The sequence below is a fragment of the Amborella trichopoda genome, chromosome 1 (genome assembly GCF_054954075.1).
Source record: "Amborella trichopoda isolate Santa Cruz 75 chromosome 1, AtrichopodaSantaCruz75HAP2 v2.0, whole genome shotgun sequence".
Classification (NCBI taxonomy): Eukaryota; Viridiplantae; Streptophyta; class Magnoliopsida; order Amborellales; family Amborellaceae; genus Amborella; species Amborella trichopoda.
In genome coordinates this window covers 31,625,666-31,652,353 of record NC_142336.1, presented here as the reverse complement: position 1 = coordinate 31,652,353, position 26,688 = coordinate 31,625,666, and the positions used below count along the sequence as shown (strand labels likewise).

Here is a 26,688-nt window from a genome sequence, read left to right as displayed (position 1 = left end):
TATCATGGAGATGATCTGACTCTGCAGATCTCTGTTTTACATTCATTTGTTGCAAATATCTTCAGATCCTTTTTTAGGTTTTATTACACAAACTGATGATCTTATTGGACTTTTCTGGTTGGATTTAAGTTCGGCCCTTGTGCAACTTATTGAGCTTTTTTTTTTTTTCTCATTTCTCTTACAAGGATTTGCAGTGTATTTATCAGTCTCTAATTTTTTTTTTTTACTTTGTCTTTCATTTCTTTTGTTTAATTTTATCCAATGTTCCTTCTAGGGTTTTATCAGCCATTGCTCACCTTCTTGGAGCTTTCTCCTTGGAAATATTTTTTAAAGGCCATTCTCTTGTTTCAGATCATCTCTCTATAACTTTTGCACTGTAATCCACCATTAACTGCGCTGTGGAGTATTTCGCATGTCATATTTGCATTTGGGGAACACAGTTTTTCAGTTCTATTTCAGATTCTAAGCTTGTGCTGCAGTATACGATCTCAACTTCTTTGGATCTCTGTTGATCTCTGGTTTCAAATCAGCTTCAGTTATCTGTTTCCATTTAAACCGTCATTGCTGATCTTCGCCATTGTAAAATTACCTTGACAATTCTTCAGATAATCGGAGATTCAAATCTCTTGGAATCTGCACGCACTTAAGAATTATTCTCAAAGCTTTCTCTTTGATGTCTTTTCAAATCGTCAGCCATGGATGTTTTTGGTGGTGCTTTCTGGTTAATCTGTAGCGCTTTAAAGCCTCTTATGCGAATTTTCAACCATGGATGAGTTCAGTGGAGCTTTCTGATTAACGAGTGCGGCCAGGTTTTGGAAGCACGGTTTAAACGGTCAAGATTGGTTTAGCCTGTGATTTTTGACGGTGCATGTCTGCCTGAAATGGGGTATGATGAGATCGACACCGTTCGTGCCCTGTGCGAATGTTATACCCACCGCCATTCGAAGAGATTTCCCTTGTTTATTTTGACCGTTCAGATTGTCAGAAGCTATTTTGATTATAATATAACAAACGGATTAAATTAATCTAAATCTCCGAAATGCCGAGTTATTAGTGAAAACTGTCGTAGCCACCAACATGCCCACATTTCAGAATCTATTTCGAGGTTACTCCTTTTTCGAGTTGGCCAAAAGCCTTAGGTTAGCCTATTTAGGTAAGCTTCTATTAGGTAAGCTACATACGAGTACAAAGGTCGAGTGTGAATATGAGTCGGGCCGATCAGATGGTCACGACTTTAGTTTATATTTGAATTTTAATTTTTTTTATAAATTCAAATTACTTGAAATTTTAGTTGTCTTTTTTTTTCATTGAGATACATCTAATAAAAATATTAAAAAAAATAACAAAAATAAATTGATCAAAAGGTTTTGAGATATTTTGGTCTATTTATGTTTTATAAATTATTTTTTTGATATTTTATTAAATTTACTTGTTATTAATTTTAAAGCGTAAATATACCGTTGGGCTCATATATAGCTCTAGTGGGCTAACCTCAGCCATTCCCTCGACTTCATCATTTCTTTTGTAATTTCCTCTTCCTGGAACTTTGGTGATTGTTGATATATATATATATATATATATATATATATATATATATATATATATATATATATATATATATATATACACACACGTCAAGAAAGAAAGTTCGATTTACAATATTGTTTCTTAGGAGCTTCGTTTTTGCTTGGAGTATTTTGGGTCTCAGCCTGCTTGGATTTACTATTAAGGAAAAGTGTTTGGTGGCTCAGCCGTCTCACCCCTTATATGTGTGGCCCCTTAAAAAAAGGCATCTTGGGATTTCTTAATCTCAACTAATTGTGGTGAATATTAATATGAATTTTTTTCTCTTTTAAAAAAAATCATTTTTCAATGTGTTTTTCTGCCATCCATTTTGAGGTATAGGAGAAGCACCAATTTTGACGTCCGACAGGGATTTCTCATCAGAAATTCTATTAATATTTTTGTTATTCCCACCCACAATACGGGTTTGAATATAAAAAGCCTAGGGCTTGTACTTCCCACATCTTATTTGCCAATGTGAAATGTCCTTAAGATATTACCATAAAAAAAGTGAATGGTCTTTTTATTATTGATTTTTAGGATATCTACTATGGTAATTAGTGAGAAAAATTGACTAATGACAATAAAGTGTTTGCACCTAGAAAGAAGAGTGGACAGTTAATTAGTGGCTTTGGAATTTCTTAATTTATTAATTTTTTTTTTTACATTTTGATAAATTTAGTTATAGAGATATGGCAAAGGCAAAGAAATCCCACCCATGAAAATACCAATATATTTTATTTGTAGTTTAGTGTAATTTCTTTTTTGAAAGTTTGGGTGGTTATTGACTCTCACTTTAACCCTCTGAATTTCTGTGTGTTTATAGCCATTTGATATTCTTTTTTGGTGTACGGTCACCTTGCATCAATCATGCCAGTAGTGTCAATTCTGTTTGACCACCATCTGCTTTTGAAATGATGGAAATGCCTTGAGATTATTTGTGATATAATTCCCCAAATTTGTGCTGTGTATGTGCACGCAGGCATTCTATTGATGCAACCATGGTTCCTTATCTTTGGCTAAATTCTTCTTTCCTTGTTTCGTGCTTGGCCTTTGGCTGCAATACCTATAGAAGATTGCTTAAATTTTCAGGTGGACTTCTGTCCTTTTGATTTTCTTAATGTCCGGACTCAACCAAATTTTTCATGATGTGTTTAATGGCATTGAGATTGTAAATAATTTCCTCTAATATGTTCTTCTATATCTCTATCCTCTCCCACATACCGTCACGTTGTTTAGCTTCCAAATCATCTCATATTTTGTAAATTGTTTTCGTCTCCAGGTTATCCTTGTCACTTGCACTCTCTTCTTTTTCTTGACTCAACTTCTTTAAGGAGTTTTAAAGTTTGTGATGGTGGCATTTTATAGTAATTGTCAAATGCAGCTTTTTCAATAAGTTCTAGAGATTCCTGGTCTGATCTCAAATACTCTCATGTAGCTTTCTGACAAATGGCTTCGGTGTCCCATTTGATCCTAAGTTCATGTTTGAAAGAGATTAGTGGAAAATGAGGTTCAATTCATTATAATTAGTGCTATATAATCTATAATGGCACTTGTTGCACTCCAAGAATCGTACCTGCAGTCCACGCGACAATGCCTTTAATTTGCTATCCATATGCTTCACAATGGTTGCAAAAAAGACTTCATGATCAACATGTGTATTATATGAGAGAAAGACCATCTGTATTCTTCTTTTCCTTTGTTGGCATAGGTGATGCAGCGTTGCGTATTAGTGGCTTTCTTTCATTGATTGATTGTTCAGGTTGCCCTCCATCCAATTTAATGCATCATATTAAATGGGAGTCCTATATCTCTGTTTTAACAAAATATTGTTTAGTTAAAAAATATTGGAAAAAATGTCCCAGCTTGTTACCTTACTTCCACACAGGCTTCTTCTTTTTTAATTGTTAACTATGTTTTTTAGTGACCTCTTTATTCCCTCCTTTCCCTTTTTTTTCCTTCTTTTTCAAAAGGTTATTTTATCCTTTTCTTTTTGTTCCATACTTGAGTTATGCTCTCATTTCATGTAGCTGGCGCCTTGTTTTGAAGGAATACACATTTCCTGAAGCAAGAAAAATATTATATAAACAAGGAGTTTCTTGCACTTTCTCTTTTCCTTTTCAAGGAAACAATGTCTTTCATGATTTTATACCCTATATATGGACATTCTCAGGTCTTGCAACTAAGCATGCTTGTTTGCCATTTCTTCCAACTGCACTCTTGCTAATGAAAATCTGCAATCTCATTGTATTGCAGTTATTCACTTTAAAAATAGAAAAGCATTGTATAATAGTCACTGATATGGGATATTAATCAAAAAGAAAAAAAGAAAAATTACTCATTGATATGGGGCTTACTTCAAATTTTGTTTTCTTTTCCTTAGAAAATGGTTCACTTTTTGGCATTCGTCTGGTTTGTCTTGCCACTTTTATGTATCCTGGGGAGCACATCAGCTGGTTATGTGACTACATGCTCTGGGATTGTACGGATGAGATATCGGCGTGACGTTATTTCGTTAACAGACTTTGGAGGCATCGGCGATGGTCGTACTTTGAACACGTTGGCATTTAGAAAAGCCATATACCGCATTGAACATTTGAGTAGGAGCGGGGGTACTCTACTGTACATCCCTCCTGGTGTGTGGCTTACTGGAAGCTTCAATCTCACTAGCCATATGACACTGTACTTAGCCAAAGATGCTGTCATTAGAGCTTCACAGGTATCACTCTTTCGTTGAAGTTTCCTTTGTTTATAGGGAAAACATTTTGTGTTTCTGCAGGTATATTAAACTATAATATTGCTACACCTCTAAAATCACTTCTGAAGTTGTGAAGGGATCAAGAAAATCTACAAATCACATCCAAATTGTGATCCTCCAAATAAAATTTGATTTAGAGCTTCACAAAACTCCAATTTTATACAATCCATTGTACATTATTTCCTATTCAAATGCACAGCCCCTACTTACCCCAAAAAAAAAATGCACAGCCCCAATTTAAGTTTGGCATGGCAATAGATTTGGAGCACTTTTGGATCTTCTCTCTTTTTTTGGTTTTGTGGAGATTGTTTGTTGAAGTTGGAGACTGAATGGAATGTTTTTGGGCCTCTCATCCACATCGAAAGTGGTCTTTGCAGTGGGGGAGCGTGTAGTTTAATATCCTTAGGTGACAGAAAATTCACCTTTATTTGCAAGTCTCTTTAAGATCATATGTCCTTTGCTCCTGCAATAGAGTTAGAAATACACGTGTGTTTTGGAAGACATAATTGCGCATGGATGGACGGATATGATATAGACAGTGATTCGTTTCAATGGATAGTTCTGATTGATGAAGTTTTGCCTGCTTAAGCTGCATGTACCATTTGTTCTTAACAGATTATGGACTAGTTGCTGGAACATCTGCTGAATGATAAACCTTAATAGTAATTGTGATTAAGAAGATTGAGGACACAATGTTGGGTACATGAGAATAGGAAACTAGCAGATTGAAAATATGGTGTACCCAAAATCGAATATTAAGCGGACTGAGATGCATGCAGGTAAAACCATGTCTTGATCTGTCTAGCTATTGCCAACTAAGCGTAATAGTCATAAAAGGCTGAGGACGATGAAGAGTATAGTAGTAGTATTCGTTTAAGATAGACCCTCATTTAAATAGTTAAGGAGACTGTAGGGGTTGCTCTCTTGGTTTTTTGTGGTTAGATCATTGAGAGAGTAGCGAAACATTCAAGATTCCAACTGCCTGAGGTATCCAATATGTGTTTGTATATGTGGGTACACACAAATGCAAGCATGTGTGCATTTGTGCCTGCTTGTGTGAGGAGCAAATAATATGATGGCAAAGATGATTATGATAACTAGCAGAAGTAGTGAGAGTGGGTGTGTGTGTGTATGGAGCAAATAATACAATGGCAAGGACAATGGTCTGATTTGCTGCCCAGATCTGCCGTCAACTTTAATGGGGTATATCTCCCTCGTTACTGGTCCATTTAAGGTGGGAGACAATTAGATACCTCTTTGAGTCCTCTATCATGATGCCAAATTTCTGGTCCAAGGGACTCTCCATCCGAAAGTGGCATCAATTGAAGTGGAGCATGTTTAAAGAGTCAAATTAGTTTAACTGATGAAGGAAGTAATAACCGCTAAATCCGTGTATTTCCTCACATCAAATCAAGTCAAAATGCTGCTGTTTCATGTTCCAAATTCATTTCCTGGAATATTTGATTAAAACTTATCATCATGAGCTCTTTTTGAAGGGGTTTCAATTTAAATCAGTTTGAGCCTTATCTCATGCAACTATCTTTTTGAGAGAGTGGTTCCAACCATGTGATCTTTGGATAAGATCTGAAATGTTCAAGGTTATCATCAAGTACGCTCTATATAAGTTCCATTAAGGCGGTGGAGAAGGGACTGATCCTAGGAGTTTTGTACTTGCCATAAAGATAGTAGAGAGAGAGAGAGTGACATCCCATCCCTAGAATTTTCATCCTACATGTCTAGAAAGAGAAACCCCAGATAAGTGTTGTTTTCTCTATAATGAGTGGAACATAGAGGGAGAAGGACACTTGATGTCCATACTCACTTGAAGCCCAAGCAAGGAACCAGCAAAGAGTTGGATGGCACCCCTGCACATATCTAAATATACAGGGTGTCGTGTGCCATTAGGTGTCAATATTTTTCCTTTCCCTCTGTATATTCTTATTTCCAAAGTCTGTAATATGGTTCCATGCCCAAAGCAAAGGTGTTCGAAGTTCGAACCTTTATTCTGGTTTGATGTGAACTATAACAGGTATTGAAATCGTTGGGACTCCTCATGAAGCTAATTCATACGTAAAAAAACCATTTATGCACTATATGGAATCTAGGGCAAATTTGTTCTCTTGATGTGTCAGCTCTCTCGTTATCTCTTATATTTGAAGTCATAATCACATATTTCACTGACACATTCAGGGGAGACACTAAGCTATCTCTATGGTAATTGTTTGCCAGAAACAAAATTTCCATCAATTGTATTGTGGGGACTTTGAGAAACGATGGGTAATATCCCTGGTTTTTCAGTTAATGATGCATGCTCACTCAAAAGTTTAGAAATTTTATATAGAGCAGGGTGGTTCTCAATTGGATGGTTCAGATTTGGGCTTTATGTTTCTCACAAAATTAGGCTATATCAATCAAAGGTATCAACATCTGATTGCCCGGTTAAGTATTTACATGAATCTGAATTGGTTAGGTGGGCCATATCTAAGCAAACTCGGAATGCACATGCAACTTAACAAAATCCAAATATAAAGAAAAATCATAAACTTCAATGGAAAAACATATAACATACACCTCCTGTGTACAGTAGATATCATAAACAATTAATTAGTGAGGCATCGGCATCTGCTGTCGCTACTCAAAGGGGATAATATAGTTGAACTGTAGCTCCAATAATGGATATTAAACTCTAGTTTGTCTCCTCTACCCTTGGTACTCTGCTGTGAATGATATGCCATGCTCAAGCTACACATGGTAGATTCTCATTCCTTCAAAATGATAAAGCTACAAGGGCTATCTTCTCATTTATGATAATATTTCATAAACATCTTTCATTTTTTGCCCTGATTATTGAATTGTTCACAGTGTCTCGTTTTGGAATTCATAGGACACCCAAAATTGGCCCTTGATTGAGCCTCTGCCTTCATATGGAAGGGGAAGAGAACGACCTGGTGGTAGATATATGAGTTTCATTCATGGAGATGGATTACGTGACGTGATAATTACAGGTGTGTTCTTAGCATCTGCATGGCATTCGGACGTGCTACTTTAGTACGTTCATCAATTTCTTAAGTGTTCGCATTTGTTAAATATGATATCATTTTTCTATGGTTTTGCTGCTTTCTTTTTGAATTATGATAATCTACTTGCAATACTGTCTGTGATACCTATATTAGCTGAATTGATGTTCACAGTAAAAGATCTGAGATAAAAAGTAATACGAATCTCACTGGTCAACTTCTTTACTGCAAGTTTCATGGATTCTTCATGCCTCAAAGTAAGTTTCATAGATTCCTCATGACAACAAACATTTTTCTCATTACTATAACAAAATTCGCTAAATTACATGAATGTTACATCAACATATGACAGTTACACAATTTCGTGCCACCAAACTCGGCTTCAAATGCACGTAAAAGAAAATTACAACTTTATTAGGTCTCTTGAAAAAGTCCAAACACAAACTCAAGGGAGATTGTGAATATACAAGACAAATACAAGATTGCTACAAAATAGAATACTGCACCAATTACAATACCAAATTATACACCACTTTGAAATTATAGTAAACAACTCAAATGCAATCTCTTTATTAACCGAAACAAATACTTACAACTGAACATTAGATTTAATCATGGGAAGCCAAATAAGCAAGCTCTTTCTGCCCGGTTTACAGCCAAGGTCTTAGCTACATACCGTGGAAAGGCTACTCGGATGGCACCAATAGATAGGCTAATTTAACATCATCTCAATGGGAAACAATTAAACATAATTTAAACTATACTTTATGGCACATTTGAACAATAAGAGAGGCTCAATAATTTGGATCCATAGTGTGGGAAAATTCCATGAGAGAAAAGGGCTGAAATCACTCTCAATTTGGTGAAGAATTAAATACAATGGGCATTGGAAAACTTTGGCATAGTTTTCCCTTAATATTTCACTAAATTCAATCATCAAAGGAGTGATTTAGTCAATTGATTTGGATCCAAGAGTATCAGAGAAAGCAGTCAATAAAAATCTTGAAAATTCTCAATTAAAATCTCTCTAAAATTGAATAATGAACTAAGAGTCAAGGGCTCATACTTAAGGATCAAATAGAACTCAATATCTCATGAAACAAGGAGGTAAGGGGATGTGTTACCTTGCTGTAAATGGCAGTTTACAGCCATCAAAAGCCTGTAATGATGCATGGCTTGATGATGAATTCTTCAAATGCGAATCACAATGGAGCGACGGTGTCACCTTCATGTTTGAGATGAAGCTTTAATGGAGCTTCAATCTCTCTCTCTCAATCCTCACACCTTACTTGTTACTTTATCACACTAAGATGTTACATGAAGAGAGAGAGAGAGTAGCCTAAGGGTGGCATGCCACTCTTTAAGAGTATTTCTCTCTCTTAAACTTTATTGACATGAAACGAGAGTGGGAGAGAGTGACCAGTGGGGGGCATGCCACACATGGAAAGAGAGGGTCAAAATAACTCATGAGAAAATCAAGTACCCAAACTTGTGATCAAAGGGGTATATATAGGCTTTTGTAGTAGATGCTTCTAGATGAGTTAATCTTGATAGTTAAAAGTCAATCATCCGTGGTATGAGAGGGGCTTGATCCTAGCTACTCATCATTTATCATGCCATCTTGATGAATGAATGAGATTTAATACCATTGTCCTCTTAATAAACCCTAATTTGCCCCAAATTTTCCAACGTTAATCTCAAACTCAAATTCATATCAAATTCAACTTGCTTCCACAAATGGCCATGCTATGTCAATTTAACAAATGAAGAAGCATAGATGGGGGCGTCACTCTTAGGTTATTTTACACACATTGTAGAAGCAATTTGAATTTGGATATTCCCTCCAATTCCAGGTCACTTTAATGTACATATATATCCAATCATATGATGCCACATAGGATCAATAATTATATGCATAATTCCATATAAGCTTAGATTTTCAATCATAATATCAAACTCTATACGCTAGTAGACGATATCCCTATGTGCACAACCACCAATCCTAGGCGTTAAACATGTTCTCAAATCCAATTTCTCAGTTTCAAAAATATACTACATAATTCAAAATTCCAATTTCTAACATTTCATAAATGACAAGTAGGTCCCCATTGGGGGGCGGGGGTGATGTCATCCCTATTTATGTTTATTTGGCAATTGTCATGGAGCCATGTCTGCCACACGTGGCACCCATTGGTCGTTTGGGTGTCACGTGTTGACCATAGGGGACACAATCCTTCATTGTCATTTCTCAAAAACAATTAGTCAAAGCTTAGTTTTTGCTCTAGAAAAATCTAGAAAATTTTTCAAAAATTCCCAAAAAAATCTTTCAAAGCATACTCCATCATAATCACACAATAGGACATCATACATATATCCATTAATGAAGGAAATTAGGATCTTATAGAGATAAATTCAGCATCAAAGCATTGTACTCGATGAGACCCATAATCGAAAGTCACCTTCTCAAAATGACCCAACAAACTCATGGCTAACAATATGTAGTAGGGGCTCATGCTTAGTTTATCAAAGTCAATCTAACATGTGGTTCGGGACTCTCAAGTTATAGTGGATTACAGGTATACCTCTAAGGACATGCACTTTGCTGGATGTGGGGGTTCTCTCTTGGCACTTGTGCATATCTTCCCTCAGTGGATTGTCTATGGAAGCGTGGTTTCCCAATTGTGACTATTCATGCACATGCCATAAGAAGATTACGAGGTCAGGGATTTAAGTTTATATCCTCTCAAAACCTTAACCTTCTTATACAAGGCCAAAATTGTACAAAATACTTGAGCTTATATCACCACCAATCAATCACAACCAATTTGATACACAATGTCATGGCCATCACACAATCACGAGGCATAGATAAAAAACTGACCTTGACTAGATGTAACCCTCAACCCTCTCGATGCCTCTCACATACACACCTTCCTCGTGACACTCAGGGTCATGTGACTCTTGGTCAGAGTCACATTGCTCGGTCACTCCCATTGTGCCTAAGAGCTATCAAGAGCTATAAAAAGATGGAGTCAAGGCCTTGAAAGGCCATAACTCCAATTTTTCCGCAATCTGACATGATAAGTTATTGGATTGTTGTAAATGAATTATTGTTCCATCTTAGTTTCTTAGCTTGCACGAATGGAGTTTTTCACTTGGCCTTTCTTCTTCTTCTAAACTAGGTGTTCTGAGCCAAGAGATGCTAGAAATATCATCTTTTATCAATATGTTCTTGAAAATTTTCTATTCTCTTATTTCCTTCCGTAATTTTGTGTGTAGAAAATTGTGTGAGAGCTGTATCAAATCAAAATTTAAAAGGGCTGCAGAATTATGTCAAATCAGTCTCGGTTGACTAACTCTGTGTAGTGAAGATATGTTTCCTTAGGGCTCCTTCTTTTGCTAAGAAACCTGCCTTCGAGTTTGATTCTTTCCAAATGTGAGAACAGTGTCTTGCTCTCTGCTTCGGTCAAAGATCTCATGCAAGATTGTGGATAATTTCCAAGGTGTTTTTTTGGTTGGCTCAACATATGATGTAAATCAGTTCTAGATAGAGAAAGTCCAGCAAGTAGCAATGGAGAACGCAAGTATTCCAACGGTAAAAGAGAGTTATTTCTTTGTAATTTCTTCAGAAAGACATTTGTACATACCCTTATATACTAAGACATCCAAGCACAACTTCCAATGTTCATTGAACCTATACTTTTCCCAAATCCAAGAAATGGTTTGACTATTTGAGCTTCATCACTAAATACCTGTAGTAATCTGGACTCAGGAAAAGGAAATGCGAGGTTTTGAAACTTTGAATATCTCAGAGAAAAATTGTGACTTCCTTTGCCTTTTGGATCGTTGTCATGAATGTCTTCCTCTTACCAATGGCCTCAAGCATGAGGTCTATGCAGTGTGTTGCACAAGGGGACCAGAAAATACTTCGCCTCATATCAATCAATAACCTAGCGGCCGTCATATTAGCTGCATACATGTCGGTCACAACTTAGACCACTTTATCCTCTACTATCTCAATAAATTGATCAACCAAATTAAAAATGAACTCTGCATCATGGGACTTGTCCGAAGCATCAATAGACCTCTTGAACATGAAAGGTGTGGCTATGTGGAACTCAAGCTATTAAATTTAAAAAATTTCTTTTACTGTTATTCCAAATACCTGAATTCCACTTACATGTGCTACAATATATTGCTGAAAAATTAAAACATTTCCCTAGATACAACCTAGGATCCTTATTTTCACTGCCAAGAGAGAAAGAAATTATCCACGAACTTTATCCTAACTTTTATTACAATTCTTAGCACACAATAAGTTTCTAGAAATTTATAAAAACTAATGGGAAGACTTACTGGAAGATGCCTAGAGTTACCCTATCAAGACTTAGTTCACCCCACACCCAATTTCTTGACCAATGACACACTTTCGATCCTCAATGTGTTGCTGAAAATTCTTGGATAGGGAAGTTTTATAGGCAATACTTCTTTCTAGAGAAACAAACCCTATGGAAACAAAATAGGGCTGATCTTGGGAGTTCTCTCTATTAGGTATGCTTCTCTCTTCTTTCTTCAGAAATACAACAAACCCTTTATCTAGGGTTTCTCCAAGAAAAGGCCACCTCTATTTTCTTCTAAACCAAAAATGTAAAGGAGAGAGAGAGAGAGAGAGAGAGAGAGAGAGAGGTAGTGTGCCTCTCTATGGTTAAGATAGAGAGAAATGAGAGAGAAGGTGGGGAGAAAGTGGTGCGATTGAGAGAGAGAAAAGGTCTCTCCTAATTATATTACGTGAGTGAGAGGATGTTTTGGGAGAGAGGAAAAAAAAAGAAATATCTTGTGATGGTTTGAAACAGGTTTAAACTTGGTCTTTAAATAGAAGGAAATCTAGAAGAAACTTATCTCCTAGATTGAATAACATTTCTTCTCATATTGCCTTATCTAATTTTCAATTAAACCTTTTAGGATAATTAGAAAATATGTAGGGTGAGAGATTAATCAGAGGCATCCATCCCAAAAATCAGCCATCATGATTTTGGGTGGAAAGATTAGGAACTTTATCCCCGTACACTTTAACCCAATCCAACTCCTATTTAAAATATAAATCCAATCAAAGTTAAACTTTATTCGATCTCTCATTAAGTTCTAACTTAAATATTATTTAGATAAATGTTATCTACATCTCTAGATCTCCCAGATATAGAAACTAAATCTTAATAGATTTCCCATCTTAGTTTAAATTTTAAAACAAAACAAAATATTTATGAAAAAGTGGGGCATGCTCCTTTCTCCTAAAATAAATGCGTGCCCCTTTTTTGTTTACATATTTGGGCATGCCACCCCTTTCTTCTAAAAATAGGATGTGGGTATTGTGCCCCAAAAAAGTGGCATGGCACCTCTTTTTCTTAAATTTTTTTAATAAAAAATAAGGTGCCACCTATTTCCCAAAGAGGTGTGCCACTATTTTACCAAAAATAGTGGCATGCCTCTTTTCTATCTTTTTAAAAAAAAGGGCGTGGTCCCACGTGGGGCTGGATCCTTGGTCCCCACAGATGTTATTTTAAAGTTTTGAAATTTTCAGAAATACTCTTGTATGAAAATTTACTGCAAAAATAATATTTAAAAATTCACAAAAAAATTTTAAAATCAAAGAAACACATATAATACCAAAATAAAATATACTAGGAGTGCACTGGTACCAATGTGTCTAAATAAGCGACAATAAGGGCACTCCATTCGCTTTAGTAACCATGATCCACAATTGTTCTTTTATCCAACCCAATGAAGTCCTATGATCCACAGTCTTTTTACAGGGGTTAATGATTGGCTTGTCAAATTGGATAATAAATAGTAGGACTATGATCCTAGTATGTGGATTTCAGTTTCCCCTCTAAGAGCAAGTTTAGCACCTGTCACTACAGTACAAAAAATGGACTCTCTCAATGTACATATACATGTATCCCTCAAAAAATGTTTGTTTCCCATGCGGCTGTCATGTGTACATGCGATGTGGAAGTTTGTCGAGGATTTGGCTCTTGCTCTCACAGGCTTATAACTGCACAAAGGAGGCCACATAGTTCTCTTGTCCTACAAACATGATCCATGAGCATCTCTCCGACCTCAACAAGGGATAACCCATTGCAAACCCTTCTCGGTTGTGCCATATGCTCAGGGCTAAGGGTTTTAGACATGATCATGGTCATAAACTACCCAATTCTTGGCCAGTCGACACACATACTCCTACTGAAGTGCATATTTTGTTATAAATATCATTTTTACAAGCTCTCTAGGCCTTTAAAGGCCACAAAACCCAGCAAAACATTGTCCCTAATGGACAATTCACCATCAAATTCATCATGCTTCTTTGCCTCTTATCACTCCAGCCATTCGTCATCACTATGCAACCATATACACCCCAGGCATCAGTGTGCGTCTTCAAATAGTTATTCGTTAGCTCCACTTCTTTCTTGAGAAAAACAAAAATTTATTGATCTTTCAATAAATCTCAAAAGAGTAATTTTTAGAGAGTTTTTCTTACCCTAAAAGCTATGGTTTTTGTTTTGGGGGTTTAGAATACCCTCAAAACCATTTTTCCCAATTTTTATTGGGGAAAAATTACAGTTTTTGACCGCGGTGAGACCCATTTTCCACCCTTTCGCAATTTGTCAAAAGGCGACACTTAGATTGTAGTGCTTAGGTGGCACCTTACCTGCCTAGGAGGGTGCTTAAACGCTAGACGCTTAATGACCCCACCTTGTTAGCGTCTAGTCGTTTTTTGAATTTTTCTGCCTTGGTCAGCAAATTTTCGAACATTGGTAATTACAAGTCTAACCCTAAGGGTTTATGTGGCATGATTCATTAACCTCACATGCTCTTATAAAATAGAGAAAACTTTTGAGATTTGCTTTTTGCTGCAAGAATTAATAAATTACCATAAGGGTATACCCTCCATCTTGGTTTTAGTTTTGTTAAATGTAAAAGGCATATATATTTTAATAAGAAGGGAAATTGGAGTGAATTAAAGGGAGGATAAATGTGTTTAAATCTATACCACATATCTTGTAGCCATTGATAGATGGCATGGAGGGCCAAGATTGATCAATTTAGCAGCATCTCCACACTTGAGGGTTAGAAGCTTATAAATATCCCCTTGAGCCTTCATCTCACGTATGTTCAATTCACTTTCTCTCTCCAAAAAGTGGCATACCCTTGTATCTCTCTTATTCCATTTGAGTGGCACTCCCAAAACAAGTCTCCTCTTCCTTTCTCTCTCTAAAATCTTCCTTCAAGTTAAGGTGAGAGAGAGCTCTATTGAAGGTCTTATACTACTTCGTTAATGGTCATGGATGATCTAGTTTTCAAGGCGTCGACAATTGAGTAAGAGGTTTTCTATTTTCATTGATTCTTTTAGTTTATCATTGCTGTAAATTTTCAATTACAGCAATATTTCTTCATCCTTTGATGATTAGATCTTTGATCATTTGAATCGTCATTGATCTCTCTTTATCCATATAGTTAAAGGCTTCATCCATACACATTTTGACATAGTGTCTATGAGCTTACTTCCTTGAATTTTGAAGTAATTTTGGCTGATATTTCTCTGAGATTTTTATGATCATATCAGTTACTTAAATCTTCTTTTTGATGCATTGAATTGTTGGTTTTAAAAGAGGAGATTATGTCAAAGTTTTGTGAACCTAATTGTGAACTCAATCGAACTGTTTTTGTGTCTTAAGAGCCTGATTTCTCTTATGATTTTTCCACTTGATTTAGGCTTTAAATCTGTATAAATCGTTCCATGTTACAAGTATGTATCAATAGATGCTTGGCTTCCCACTTAGATAATGAATTGGCCCGATTTTTACGTATGCCATCGCATGTCACCCAATGGCATAAAAGTAAGAATTAAGACTGTAAACCAGCTACCCGAGAGCTTCGATTGGCTTCTCATGGTCATGATACATTCCACGCTTAAGCATATGTATGTTGATGTAATGGAGATCATGTTGTGATGAATTTTTACGAGTTCATTGATATATAATTTTGCTTTGTAAGTTTGAATAGTGCTGAATTTTTAAATGCACACTATACATGTGTAGTTTGATGATTTCCCTTTGTGGCTTGTGTGGTTCATGTGCAAGGGACCCTAATTGAGTTGTATCCTCTCATTTGAGTGTTTTTGAAAGTCAATAGCTCAGTGTAGTAACAATGACGTTGCTGTAATTTGATTTTGCAAGTTTTATTTTCAAGTATATTGAAAATTTTCGAGTATGACTCACGAGAATTGGTTTACATTGTAGTATGAGTGACGAGAATTGGTTTTTGTACACTCGCATGGAGGACAGAGAGAGAAGGGGAGAGAGAGGTCTCTGCCTGTGGAATGTGTGAGTGCGTAAGAAATCAATATTCTTACAATGGAGTACAAAGTAGAAAAGGACTAGGCAATACAACTTTAAAAATTCTTCAATATACTTGAATTACAACCTCCAAAATGAAATTACAACATTGTAACTGTAACTTCAGTGACTTATTGACTTCAAAATACACTAAAAAAGAGAGGATACAACTCAATTGAGGTATTTTATATATGTACAAGATAAGCCATAAATAGTGATCATCAAACTACACACAAATAGTGTGCTCTTGAAAATTCATCACCACTCAAACTTACAAAGCAAAATTATACATTAATGGACATTTGAAAACAAATCACATCATGATCTGCATTATATTAATATACAATTGCTCAAATATAAAGTACATCATGACCATGGGAAGCCAATTGGAGCTCTCTGGTGCCCGGTTTATGGCCTTGGGTCTTAGCTATGTGCTAATGGGTGACATGTGATGACATATAACAAGTCCGGGCCAATTCATCATCTAATAAAGTGGGAAGCCAAACATCTAATGATACACACTTCAAATATGGAAGAATTGACAAAGATTCAAAGATAAAAACAAGTGGGAAGTTCGTGGGAGAGATCCGACTCTTTTAAGAAGCAAAACCGGTTCAATTTAGTTCACAATGTGGCTCACAAAATTTTAGCATAATCTCTCCTTATAAAATCAACAATTTGAGAAGACTAGAAGATGATCTAAGTTACTGATATGTACATGAAAAGATCAAAGAAATATCAGCAAAAAATACTCCAAAAATCAAGGAAGAAACCTCATAGAAAACTATGTCAAATTGTGTATCGATGAAGCCTTAAACTACATGGGTCAAGAGAGATAATTATGATTCAAGGAAGCAAAGGTCTAATCATTAAAGGGGGAAGATAAGTTGTTGTAGTTGGGAATTTACAGCAAAGGAAAACTTAACAAATCATTGGAAATTGAAAGACCTTACCAGTGTTTCAAGAAGCGTTTGGCGGGTCTTAAGCGGCCTGGGGGGTATTGGCCGCCCAATGCCTAAGTGGGCGCCCAGAACCGAGGTGGCCCAGTTGAATTAAAAAAGGATTCTACAGTTATATATTGTATAAAATATAAAAATTAGGTATTTAGGGCACATCAAAATTCAAAGTATACTACATATCAACACACACTCCATAAACACAACCATAAGTTGGTCCATGTCCAATTAAAACTTAAAAATTACCAAACCAAAGTAACCAATACCAAACCAGTGGAACTACAAATTCACTAGCCACAATACACAACCAAGAGGAAGAAAACAAAAAAGAAAGTAATACATGAAGACTCAAAAGAATCTTGAATAGTTCAATTAATGTTCAAAGTTTAATCATTATTCAACATTCATCATCAGAAAAAGTAGGGTCAGCTGCATTTGCATCATATTCATTGGAGTCGTCACTTCCTTGACATATTAGTCGTCCTCCTCTGTCTCTTCTGAATCTGCCTCTTCTTCCTCCTCTTCCTACACCCTCGTCCTCTGTGCAAAAGATCTAGTGGCCCTAGGAGGGTCAGCTGATATCCCTGAAGCATCTATGACCATGTCCCATGTCAATCATTCATGCCCCTCGACCTCATCATCATCAACTAACCACACCATAGCACTGCCCATTTTTTTTGAACTGATGGGGTCTCTCTTATCTCTCTTAGCAAACTTGTCCTTCAAGAATCGATTATACTCGACATAGATTAAGTCATTGAGCCTTTTTTATTCGAGCCGGTTCCTTTTCTTTGTATGAATCTAACAAAATCAAATGAAACTAATTAAAATATATCATTCATATATTATTCATACAATTATACAAATTACCCTTACAACCTTACTCCTTCAAAAGTACTCCAATTGCACTCACAACCAGATGAGGAAGTGGTTAGGTTTAAGATTTGAATGGTGAACTTTCGTAAATTTGGAGAACTACACCCATGTTGGCTCCACCAATTGGCTGCAAAGATATAGAATAAAATCATATATAAATAATAGAATTATAAAAATGAAACTTGATTACTTGAACTTGAATATTATTACTACCTGGATCAATTTTGGTCCTTTGCCTCATCGCCATTGGACTCCCAAAAGACTTTAATGTGCACTTGTAATTTATCAGCTCATTAGCGCATATAATATCTTGGATATCAGGATCAGGGACTAGCACATACATCTACACACTTATTAAATCCAGTGATAATTGTATCATTTGTGTGTGTATCTTTGTCAACATAAAAAAAGCTGGGTTCAAATAATAATCAGCTGCATGCAATGGTCGATATAGCTGCCTATGTCATTTCTCATCAATAATCTTTCAAATAGGCTTGTAGCGGTTCTCATCATCATCAAAATTTTGGGCTATCTCTCGTTTGCATTTCTCCATAGCCTCATATATGTAAGCCCATAGAAGTCTTGTCACTATCAACCATGCGAAAGACTTTGACAAGAGGAAAAAATACCTTAAGAGTACCTTTCACCCCTCTCCAAAAAGCATTAGAAATGATAATATCTCTCACCTTCTTCCCAACTTGAGCCTTGTACCACTTGCATGCTCTCCAGTCATCCAAGGTAAACATCTGCCTCAACTGCACTCTCCTCGAATGTATGCTATTTAGGCATAAGTACCAGGTCGCAATCTTGTGACCCCAAGCCTCACAATCTCTTTCTTCTTTGTAAATCTACGCATCATGCTGAAGGTGAGATGGTGGCTATAAATGAAATTTGTAACTGACTTTACCTTCTTCACTGCACTTGATATCTCGTATAACCGCCAGGAGCCTCAAGCATGAGGTCTATACAATATGCTACACATGGTGTCCAAAAGATTCTAGGATAAGCTATGCGCAACAAATTAGCTGCAGCAACATTAGGAGCAGTATTGTCTGTGACAACCTGTACAACAAGATACTCCCCAACCTCCTTGATTCCCTTCTCTATAACTTGGAATATGTAATGGGCATCATGAATATGATCAGAGGCATCAATAGGCCTCAAAAAAATAGTCCCTAAAGGACAATTCATAAGTAAATTCATCTGATTTCTTCTCTTCCTATCACTCCAAGCATCAGTCATTATAGAAACCCCATACTGAGCCCATGCATCCTTCTTAACTTCTTCAGCTTCCTTCGTGACACTCACCGTTTTTTTTAAAAGAGGCTCTGAAAGCTCATATGGGGTTGGGGGTTTCATCGCATGTCCAAATTGGCCATATGGCATAGAAGCTGCTTAGGCGAGTGGTATTGAAAGGAATGCTCGCCTCATAAAACCATATAGCAACATAATAAGTAGTTCTCTCTCTCTCTTCTTTCTTTATTCTATTTTCAATGGTGGTTTGCTTCTTTGTTTTCTCTCCTGCAACTTTAGGGTCAGGCCGAGGTAAAAAACTATCCATAGGGCCTCTAACCTGAGGCTTTTTACTCCTAGAATCAGAACCAATTACAACTCCCTTTCCCTTTCTTCTAATAATGAATTGTTCTACCTCTTTACATCCCTCCCTAATCCCATCCTCATCACTATCATCATCATCATAATTGACCTGAACCCCAGACCTAATCTCTGCGATGGAGGCAAATCTCTCATTTTTATTCATTTTTACCATACTAAAAAAATTGGTTATTTCCTTTTTAATAGCATCAGGAGTCTTTTTACATGGGGCAACATCCTCCTTGATACCGGCAAGATATTTTTTGAACCGGTTTATGGCCCCTTTTGTATCCTTCTCACAAAACTTGCATCTTATACAATTTTTATCATTAGGAACTGGGTTGTAGCCATATTTCCAACTGGGATCATCACACCTGTTAGATCTCGAAGAAGTCTCAAAATAATACAACTTATACAAACCATAAAAAAAATCACTTACTTTGATTGCTCAATCTCCAAACTTTCACCTTACAGATGCTTCTAAGGATAAAATCTTCTAAAAAACAGCCCAATAGATTTATAAAACATAAAAAATTAAATCTAATATCAATGGGTGATGTTTTGATCAATTTTTCATAACTTTGAGAAACTCTACGATCTAAAAGAAATCACCAAAACTAGTTTTTTGGAGGCTCCCTCTCTAAAATGAGCTCTAATAAGTTTTAAGTTTTAAATGAACCTAAAACGAACATTTTTGGGCCATTAGAATAAAACAAAATGACAAAAAATGTCCCCACCGAGTGCTTTTTCCGCCTCTGGGCGGGGAGCTGTCCTTGGGTGGCCACCCAAATCTGGGCGCTGGGCGGCTGGCTGGCTGCCTAGGCGATTTCGTGGGCACCTAGGAGGGCATCGAGGGTATGCTGCTTTTTTTGGGAGCCTAGGCTTGGGCGATGCGCCAAAACCCCCAGAACCGCCTAGGCACTTGGTGGTCCGCTTTTTGAAACACTGGATCTTTCTTAATTGTAGAAGGCTTGAAAACTAGATCATCAATGGCTTGAATTTTGAGCTGTGGATCACCATTAATGAAGCAGTATGAGACATTCAATGAAGCTCTTCTATCTCTTAACATAAAGTGGCTTTTTGGAGAGGAAATCAACGAGATGAAGACTTTGGGCATGCTAACCAAAGAGAGAGTGAAGAGAGAGGGGCATGCCACTTTTGGAGGGAGAACTTGTGAGGTGAATTCATGTGTGAGAAAGAGAGGCTCAAGGGGGTATTTATAACTTTTCAACTCCTAATTGTGGAAATCCTTCTAGATGATGAATCTTGGCCTTCTATGTTATCTATCAAAGGCTATATAGAGAGGCATGATCCTATATCCCACAATTCACCATCATGCCATCAAGATGTATGATTTGCATTTAAACACATTTATCTTCCTTAATTTACTCCAATTTCCCTTGTTGTCAAAAAGCCCATGCTCCTCACATTTAATAAAGCTCAAAACCAAGATAGAGGGTATGCCCTTATGGTCATTTCACAAAAAATCCAACAAAAACAAATCTTTGAAAATTCCCTCCATTTTATAAGTGTATGTGAGGCTAATGAAATAATGCCACATAAGCTAAGTGGTTTATGCACTTTTACCATATGTCTTTAGGGTTAGGCTTGTAATTACAACCCCTATACCCCTTCTAGAATTCTCCACACGTGTACATACGACTTTCTTTAGGCATTTGACATGTGCAAATTTTTTTTCCGAAAAGCAATATTTTTGGAAAATCCAAAATACCACACTACATAACTTGAAACAACAATCAAATGGCAACGGGGTCCCCATATAGGGTTGATGTCACCCCCACGTCATCTCCACTTGCGGGGATGTGGGATCCCATGAGGTTGGCATGTGGACACCAATTGGCCATTTGTGTGTCCCGTGTCGGTCCTTGGGGACCGTCTTTTTTTGTCATTACTTCAAAACAATTTCAAAAAGCAGATTTTCTTGCCTAGAAAAATCCAAAAAAATCCCATAAATTCTCAAAAATCATTTTAATGATTTTTCTTGAAATTAAAACATTTAGGCATTGATTAAAAACATTTATAAGGAAAATTAGGATCCTTAAAGTTGAATTGCAAAATGGCGCACTCCACTAAGCTAGACCTGGAATCCAATGTCACGTTCTCGGGATGACCCTACAGACTAATGACCCACAATGTGTAATCAGAGTCTCATGATCTCAACCTATCAAAGTCAAACCGATGTGTGACTTTGAATCCCTAAGTTTAAGTGGATTTCATGTGCACCCGCTAGGGGACATGTACACACATGGTACGGGGGTTCCTCTCTTACCACATGTACATATCTTTATCTAGTAGATCCCTTGAAGAGCTACTTCTGCATTACGACTGTATATGCACATGCTACAAGAAGGTTCGTAGTAGTCAGGGATTTAGGCCAATGCCCTCTATTGGCCCTAACCTTCCCATATAGGGCTTTTTGTCATTAAGCTCATACATAAATCGTATTGACCTAGCCCATCACTCAGTCATGAGGCACAAACATAATAACCGACTCTAACTAAGAGATAACCCTCAACCCTCTTAGTAGCTCCCATATAACTAAGAGATAACCCTCAACCCTCTTGACATAATCAGGGTTCTATGACTCTTAGTCCTAGTGTGCCAAAATCCTAGAGTCATGTCACCCTCATACTCCCACTGAAGTCAAGAGTTATTTGAAAATGTTGGAATTTAAGACCTTGAAGGGATATAATTTTGACAGAATGAAGGGGGTGCCCTTACTTCTATAGGGCTGTTTCTTAGAATGCGGCTATGTTGTGTATAGGCCATGCAATGGTTGTTGGGGATTCGGCCCTTGCCCTAATAGTGCCGCAACCGCATGTAGGAATCCCGACGGCTTTGTGGCGCTCATCATCTCTGACCTCAGCAAGGGATGAACTACTTTAACCCTCATCGGTAGTGCCTATGGCTAGAAGTTAGGGTTTTAGATATGACGTTGGGCCCATACACCACCCAACCTCATGGTCGGTCATCAAACACACCCACTGGAGTGTGAACATCTACTATCAAGTATTTAGTCCTACATGCTCTTAAGGCCTTTAAAGGCCACAAACCCCAATAATTACTTTTCCAGCCTATATGAGCTCTTGTTAGACCCTTTCTTTTTTGGTTTATTTTGTTTTAATTTGTATTCTGTGCTAGACCCAGTTTATATAAACTCTCTATTAGATTCTAAATCCAATTTTGGATACTTAATACACTCACTTACCTGGTGAGGAGTTCTCAAAGAGCTTCAAATGCAACTAATCACTACTTTACATTTGTGTAGTTTGACCTAAGCCTCTTTGTAATTAAGCTAGAATTTTCCTCTTATTGGTGGTTTCTCCCTACATGTTTGGAGCTGATTCCTTCCCACCCAAAGTTCGTAATATCTTTCATAGTTGTGAATAAGTGGTATTGGGTGCCTTGGAATGAAGAAAACACAGACCTTTAGCGTTATGAATCAAGTATAGTCACCCAATTATTTGTTCTACAATCAATTATAAAAAGAAATGATATCTTTTAAACTTATCTTCTTGAGGTCGTTTTGGTGTAACAGCTACGAAACTAATGGCGATCGTTCAAATGGCAACTTACCTGCCATAAAAGAAAGTCTTTACGGGCAATTTTCCCCTGTTGGAAAATTACCAAAATATAATGGGTTAACAAATTGCTCAAGTATCCTTAATCTGAAAGGTACCAAAATAGTATACAAATTTCCAAGAAAATCCCAGGCTAACAAATTTTCAAGATATCCCTAGATTCTAATTTTCTTTCTTTTCTTGTTTCACCTCACAGGATCCTTCCCCTGATCATCTTTCTGGCCTTTAATTTTTTCTCATGGATGCATGAAAGCTTTGGCCCTGATAACTTTCAATTCCTCCATTTTTGATTCATGAATGTGTGTGGTCACCTTGTTTAACTCTTGTAGGTCGTGCTGTAAATCATTCTTCCTAAAAACAGATATATTAGTGCGCACCAATGTTTAGATTTGCTTTGGAAGCCTAATTGTTTTGGCACTTGGGCTATTCGATGGGGACCTCTTTTTTTTTCTCCCTCTTTTTCCCTAAAATATGAGAGGTAAAAATTTAAAGAAAATATGTATAACTTGGTGTTTTTATAAGTACTCATATTTTTTTACTTAAATATTGGCATTATGTTAACTAAATTTTTATGTTTTCCTGATATTTTCGGTATATTTCTCATCATCATGATACATGAATCCTGGTCTGCCATTCTGTGTATTTCTATTTTGCTATAATTTTGAAAATGTCTGGTGGGATTCAGTTTGCTTTGGTTTGCAGCCCGTAGCAGAAGTCTTCAGCCTCTTTAGTTGAGGCAAAGCAAATTTAACGAAATTATTATGAGAAACCCATTGCCATACAACAAAAATCCATGTAAACCTTGGTTACAAACTAAAATTCATGAATCTACATGTGATATCAAAAGTGGTGAACATTCATTTGTTAACAACTTGCTCATGTGCCTACAAATTTTAATCTTGTTCCTACACAATACACAAATATTAAGAATACTTGTGAATCGCACATCTGTTTTGGCTTGGCAGCAGAAGCATTTACTGAGTTTTTTGCTTAAATTATCTGGGCATATCGTATTGAAATGTCTGTATCATCGAACTTCCTATTTTGTGTTTTTATTATTTTGTTTGTTTAGGTGATTGACCTGTTGTGTAATTTTATATTGCAGTATGTTTTTTTGATTGGCCTTATCTTGTTGTTTCGATGTAATATTGTTCTTCCTTTATTCAATTACTATAGATTAGGTTTTAAAAACTCATCTGAGTGAACTCGGACTTGGGTGAGTTACTCAAGCTCGGGAGGCTTCTAAGCCCAGACAGTGTACGTAGATGTACTTTGTATTTTACTCAGTGAGTGCTGTTCAGACTTGCCTGAGTATTGTACAAAGTTGTTACAGTATTTGCCTGGGTAATGCAAACTTCTAAGTATAAAAAGGATGGCCAGATTTTTTCTTCGTTTTCTTCAATTTGAAGGCCCTAGGTGTGCCTTTTGAGCCAAAATCCAGTCTTTAGCATAATGTTTCCTTGATCTATCCATTAGAAATACTAGTTTCGAGAAAAGAAAATTCCAGATTGTTTTTATGTTCTATTTTTTTGTGATTTGAATTCATAACTTTGATTTGGTTAACCTCAAAAAATTAAAATTTTCCAATTCCATGTTTTTTGTTTTTGTATATTTTTTGGATTTTTATTATTTTCTTATTTTTTCACAATTTTAGTAATTTATTTTGACTTTTTCCTGCCCCCTTGTATGGCTTGTCCTGGGCCAGAGTCCACATGGACTCGTGTGAGTCACTCGACTCGGCATAGGGCTGAGTACTTCGCCTGAGCCTTGCTTTAGAACACTGGCATGGATCGTTTGTTATTTTCTCTTTGATTAATATTCTGTCTGATTTTCTGTTACTTCTTATTGCTGGTAATGTTTTTAATCGGATCACAATGGCATTTGTTTAGTAATTAACAAGTCCCTGATATGATCCTCAATTTTATAGGTGAGAATGGGACAATTGATGGTCAGGGCGAGGTTTGGTGGAATATGTGGCGGGACAGATCCTTGCAGTTCACTAGGCCGAATCTCATTGAGCTCATCAACTCTAACGATATTATAATATCCAATGTGGTCTTCCGCAACTCTCCTTTCTGGAACATCCATCCTGTTTATTGTAGGTAAACCTGAAAACCTTTTTTATTTTTTCCTTCTCAAAAGTGGTAAACTTGAAATAATTAGAGCTTAAGATGTGCATATAATATGAAAGATTAAACAAAATGGAAATGTTATATTTAACGATTAGAATAGTTGAAAATAAAATGGTACAAGCCCATAGCTCATGGGAAGGTGGTTGTTGGCACAACCTTGATGTTGTGGGATCTACCCTATCTCCCTTATTATGAAAGGGTGAACAACAAGTAGTGGGCGTTTTTGACACTTTAGGTGATTATAGTTGGTTAAACGCCAGTAATTTGATACTAAAATAAATGAAGAATAACATCTGTATACTGATGGTTCTATTTCATATGGTTCTGGTTTTAGGACTTGTGAACTGATGATACTTGTTGCGATATAGTTTAGGCGAGGAGTGTCTTACATGGTTGGTTATTTTCATCACTTAATTCTAGTTTTAGGACTAGGCTACATTATGATGAAATAGTTGTTTTCAAATGTGGAGTCTTTTACTTCATTTTTCTTATCTGGAAGATATATTAGGCTAGATAATGATGTCAGTTACATGACTTCTCTAAATTAAATGTCTCTGAACTTGATTTTGTTCTTGTGCCTAGAGAATGTGCAATATTAGAAATTTAGAGTTTGATGGTGCTATCCTCCCAATAATGGTGCAAGAGTGAGAATGCCCTTGTTTGCCATTATTGCCCCCCCCCCCCCCCGCCACCCCCCCCCCCCAAGAAAAAAAAAGAGTGATTCTCTAGCCCCCAATGCTTGTGCTGAACTCTTGATCCCATATATTTGTTTCAGCTTTCTTCGTAAATCCTGTGCCATCCATTTGGATCCTCCAAGGTTGCTTGTATATTCATTCTGGTTGTTGTTAAAATTTGAGTGCTGTTTGGCAAGTATAGACTTCCATTGTAGAATAAAGAAAATCTACTTCTAAACACACATTGGAATGAGGTGCTTGAAAAGGAGGTGAATATTGTACTGGTTGGGACTTTGAGAAGATGGTTAAGATTTTCACAAAGGTGCTTGAAAAGCAGGAATTCAAGAAACTAACGACTTATGTTCTTTGTGAATAACCTGGTGTTTTCTTATCTAGAAGTTCTTAACAAACAATAGTCATAAAAGTTTGTGGTTTCGATGTGAGAACAACAAATATATTTCTTTGTTATTTTTGTGCACTTATTTACTTTTTTGAACCTGGTTTTCCATTTGAGTGTGCTTGTCCCTTCAATTTTCTAGCTAGGAAATGTGGTCTATATGAGGACTGGTAAAAGAAAATGTGGTCTGTTGGACAGACTTTGAAGTCACGATGTCCTTCACACATTCCTAGACTCCGGGAGAAGGACCGGGCTAACTAGTTCTGAAGGTGAGTATCGATGTTTACAACTAGTGGGAAAGTGAATAACCTCCCATGAATACAATGAAACACGTCATCATCATCGTCATCGTCATTATTAAATCTATTTTCCAACTAATTGGGGTCGAATACACGAATCTTTGTCTGCTTTTCTGCTCTATTAAGGGACATACCCTCAGTGAGGCCATAAATCCCTATATCTTTTTTCATTACTTCCAACCATGTCCTTTTGGGCTTATCCCCTGTCCTTTTTGAGCATTCCACTTGAACTAATTCGTACTTCGTGTTAGTTGTTGTACTGGGTATGCGCCACACATGGCAGCCCACCGAAATCTACTTCTCATCTTATCGATTATTCGTACCACACCTAATTCTTCTGAATGTATTCATTTTGAATTCTATTTTCTAGTGTCTTGCCACTCATCCATCTCAGCGTCCTCATCTCAACTACACTCATTCTATGGGTG

The 26,688-nt window shown here is 36.7% G+C and overlaps 1 protein-coding gene across 4 annotated transcripts in view; it reads left to right on the top strand.

The window, feature by feature from the left end:
* Positions 1-26,688, top strand: part of LOC18428361 (putative polygalacturonase) — a 38,607-nt gene that overhangs the window by 592 nt on the left and 11,327 nt on the right. For 2 of the 4 annotated variants that reach the window (XM_020663710.2, XM_088854623.1), the window contains 4 exons: positions 2,546-2,655; positions 3,947-4,282; positions 7,206-7,326; positions 24,686-24,860. In XM_020663710.2, coding sequence (XP_020519369.1) covers positions 3,950-4,282; positions 7,206-7,326; positions 24,686-24,860 — 629 coding nt within the window. In that variant the 5' untranslated portion in view covers positions 2,546-2,655; positions 3,947-3,949. The remainder of the gene's footprint in view (positions 1-2,545; positions 2,656-3,946; positions 4,283-7,205; positions 7,327-24,685; positions 24,861-26,688) is intronic. The other 2 variants (XM_006837396.4, XM_020663709.2) reach the window with 1 other exon arrangement.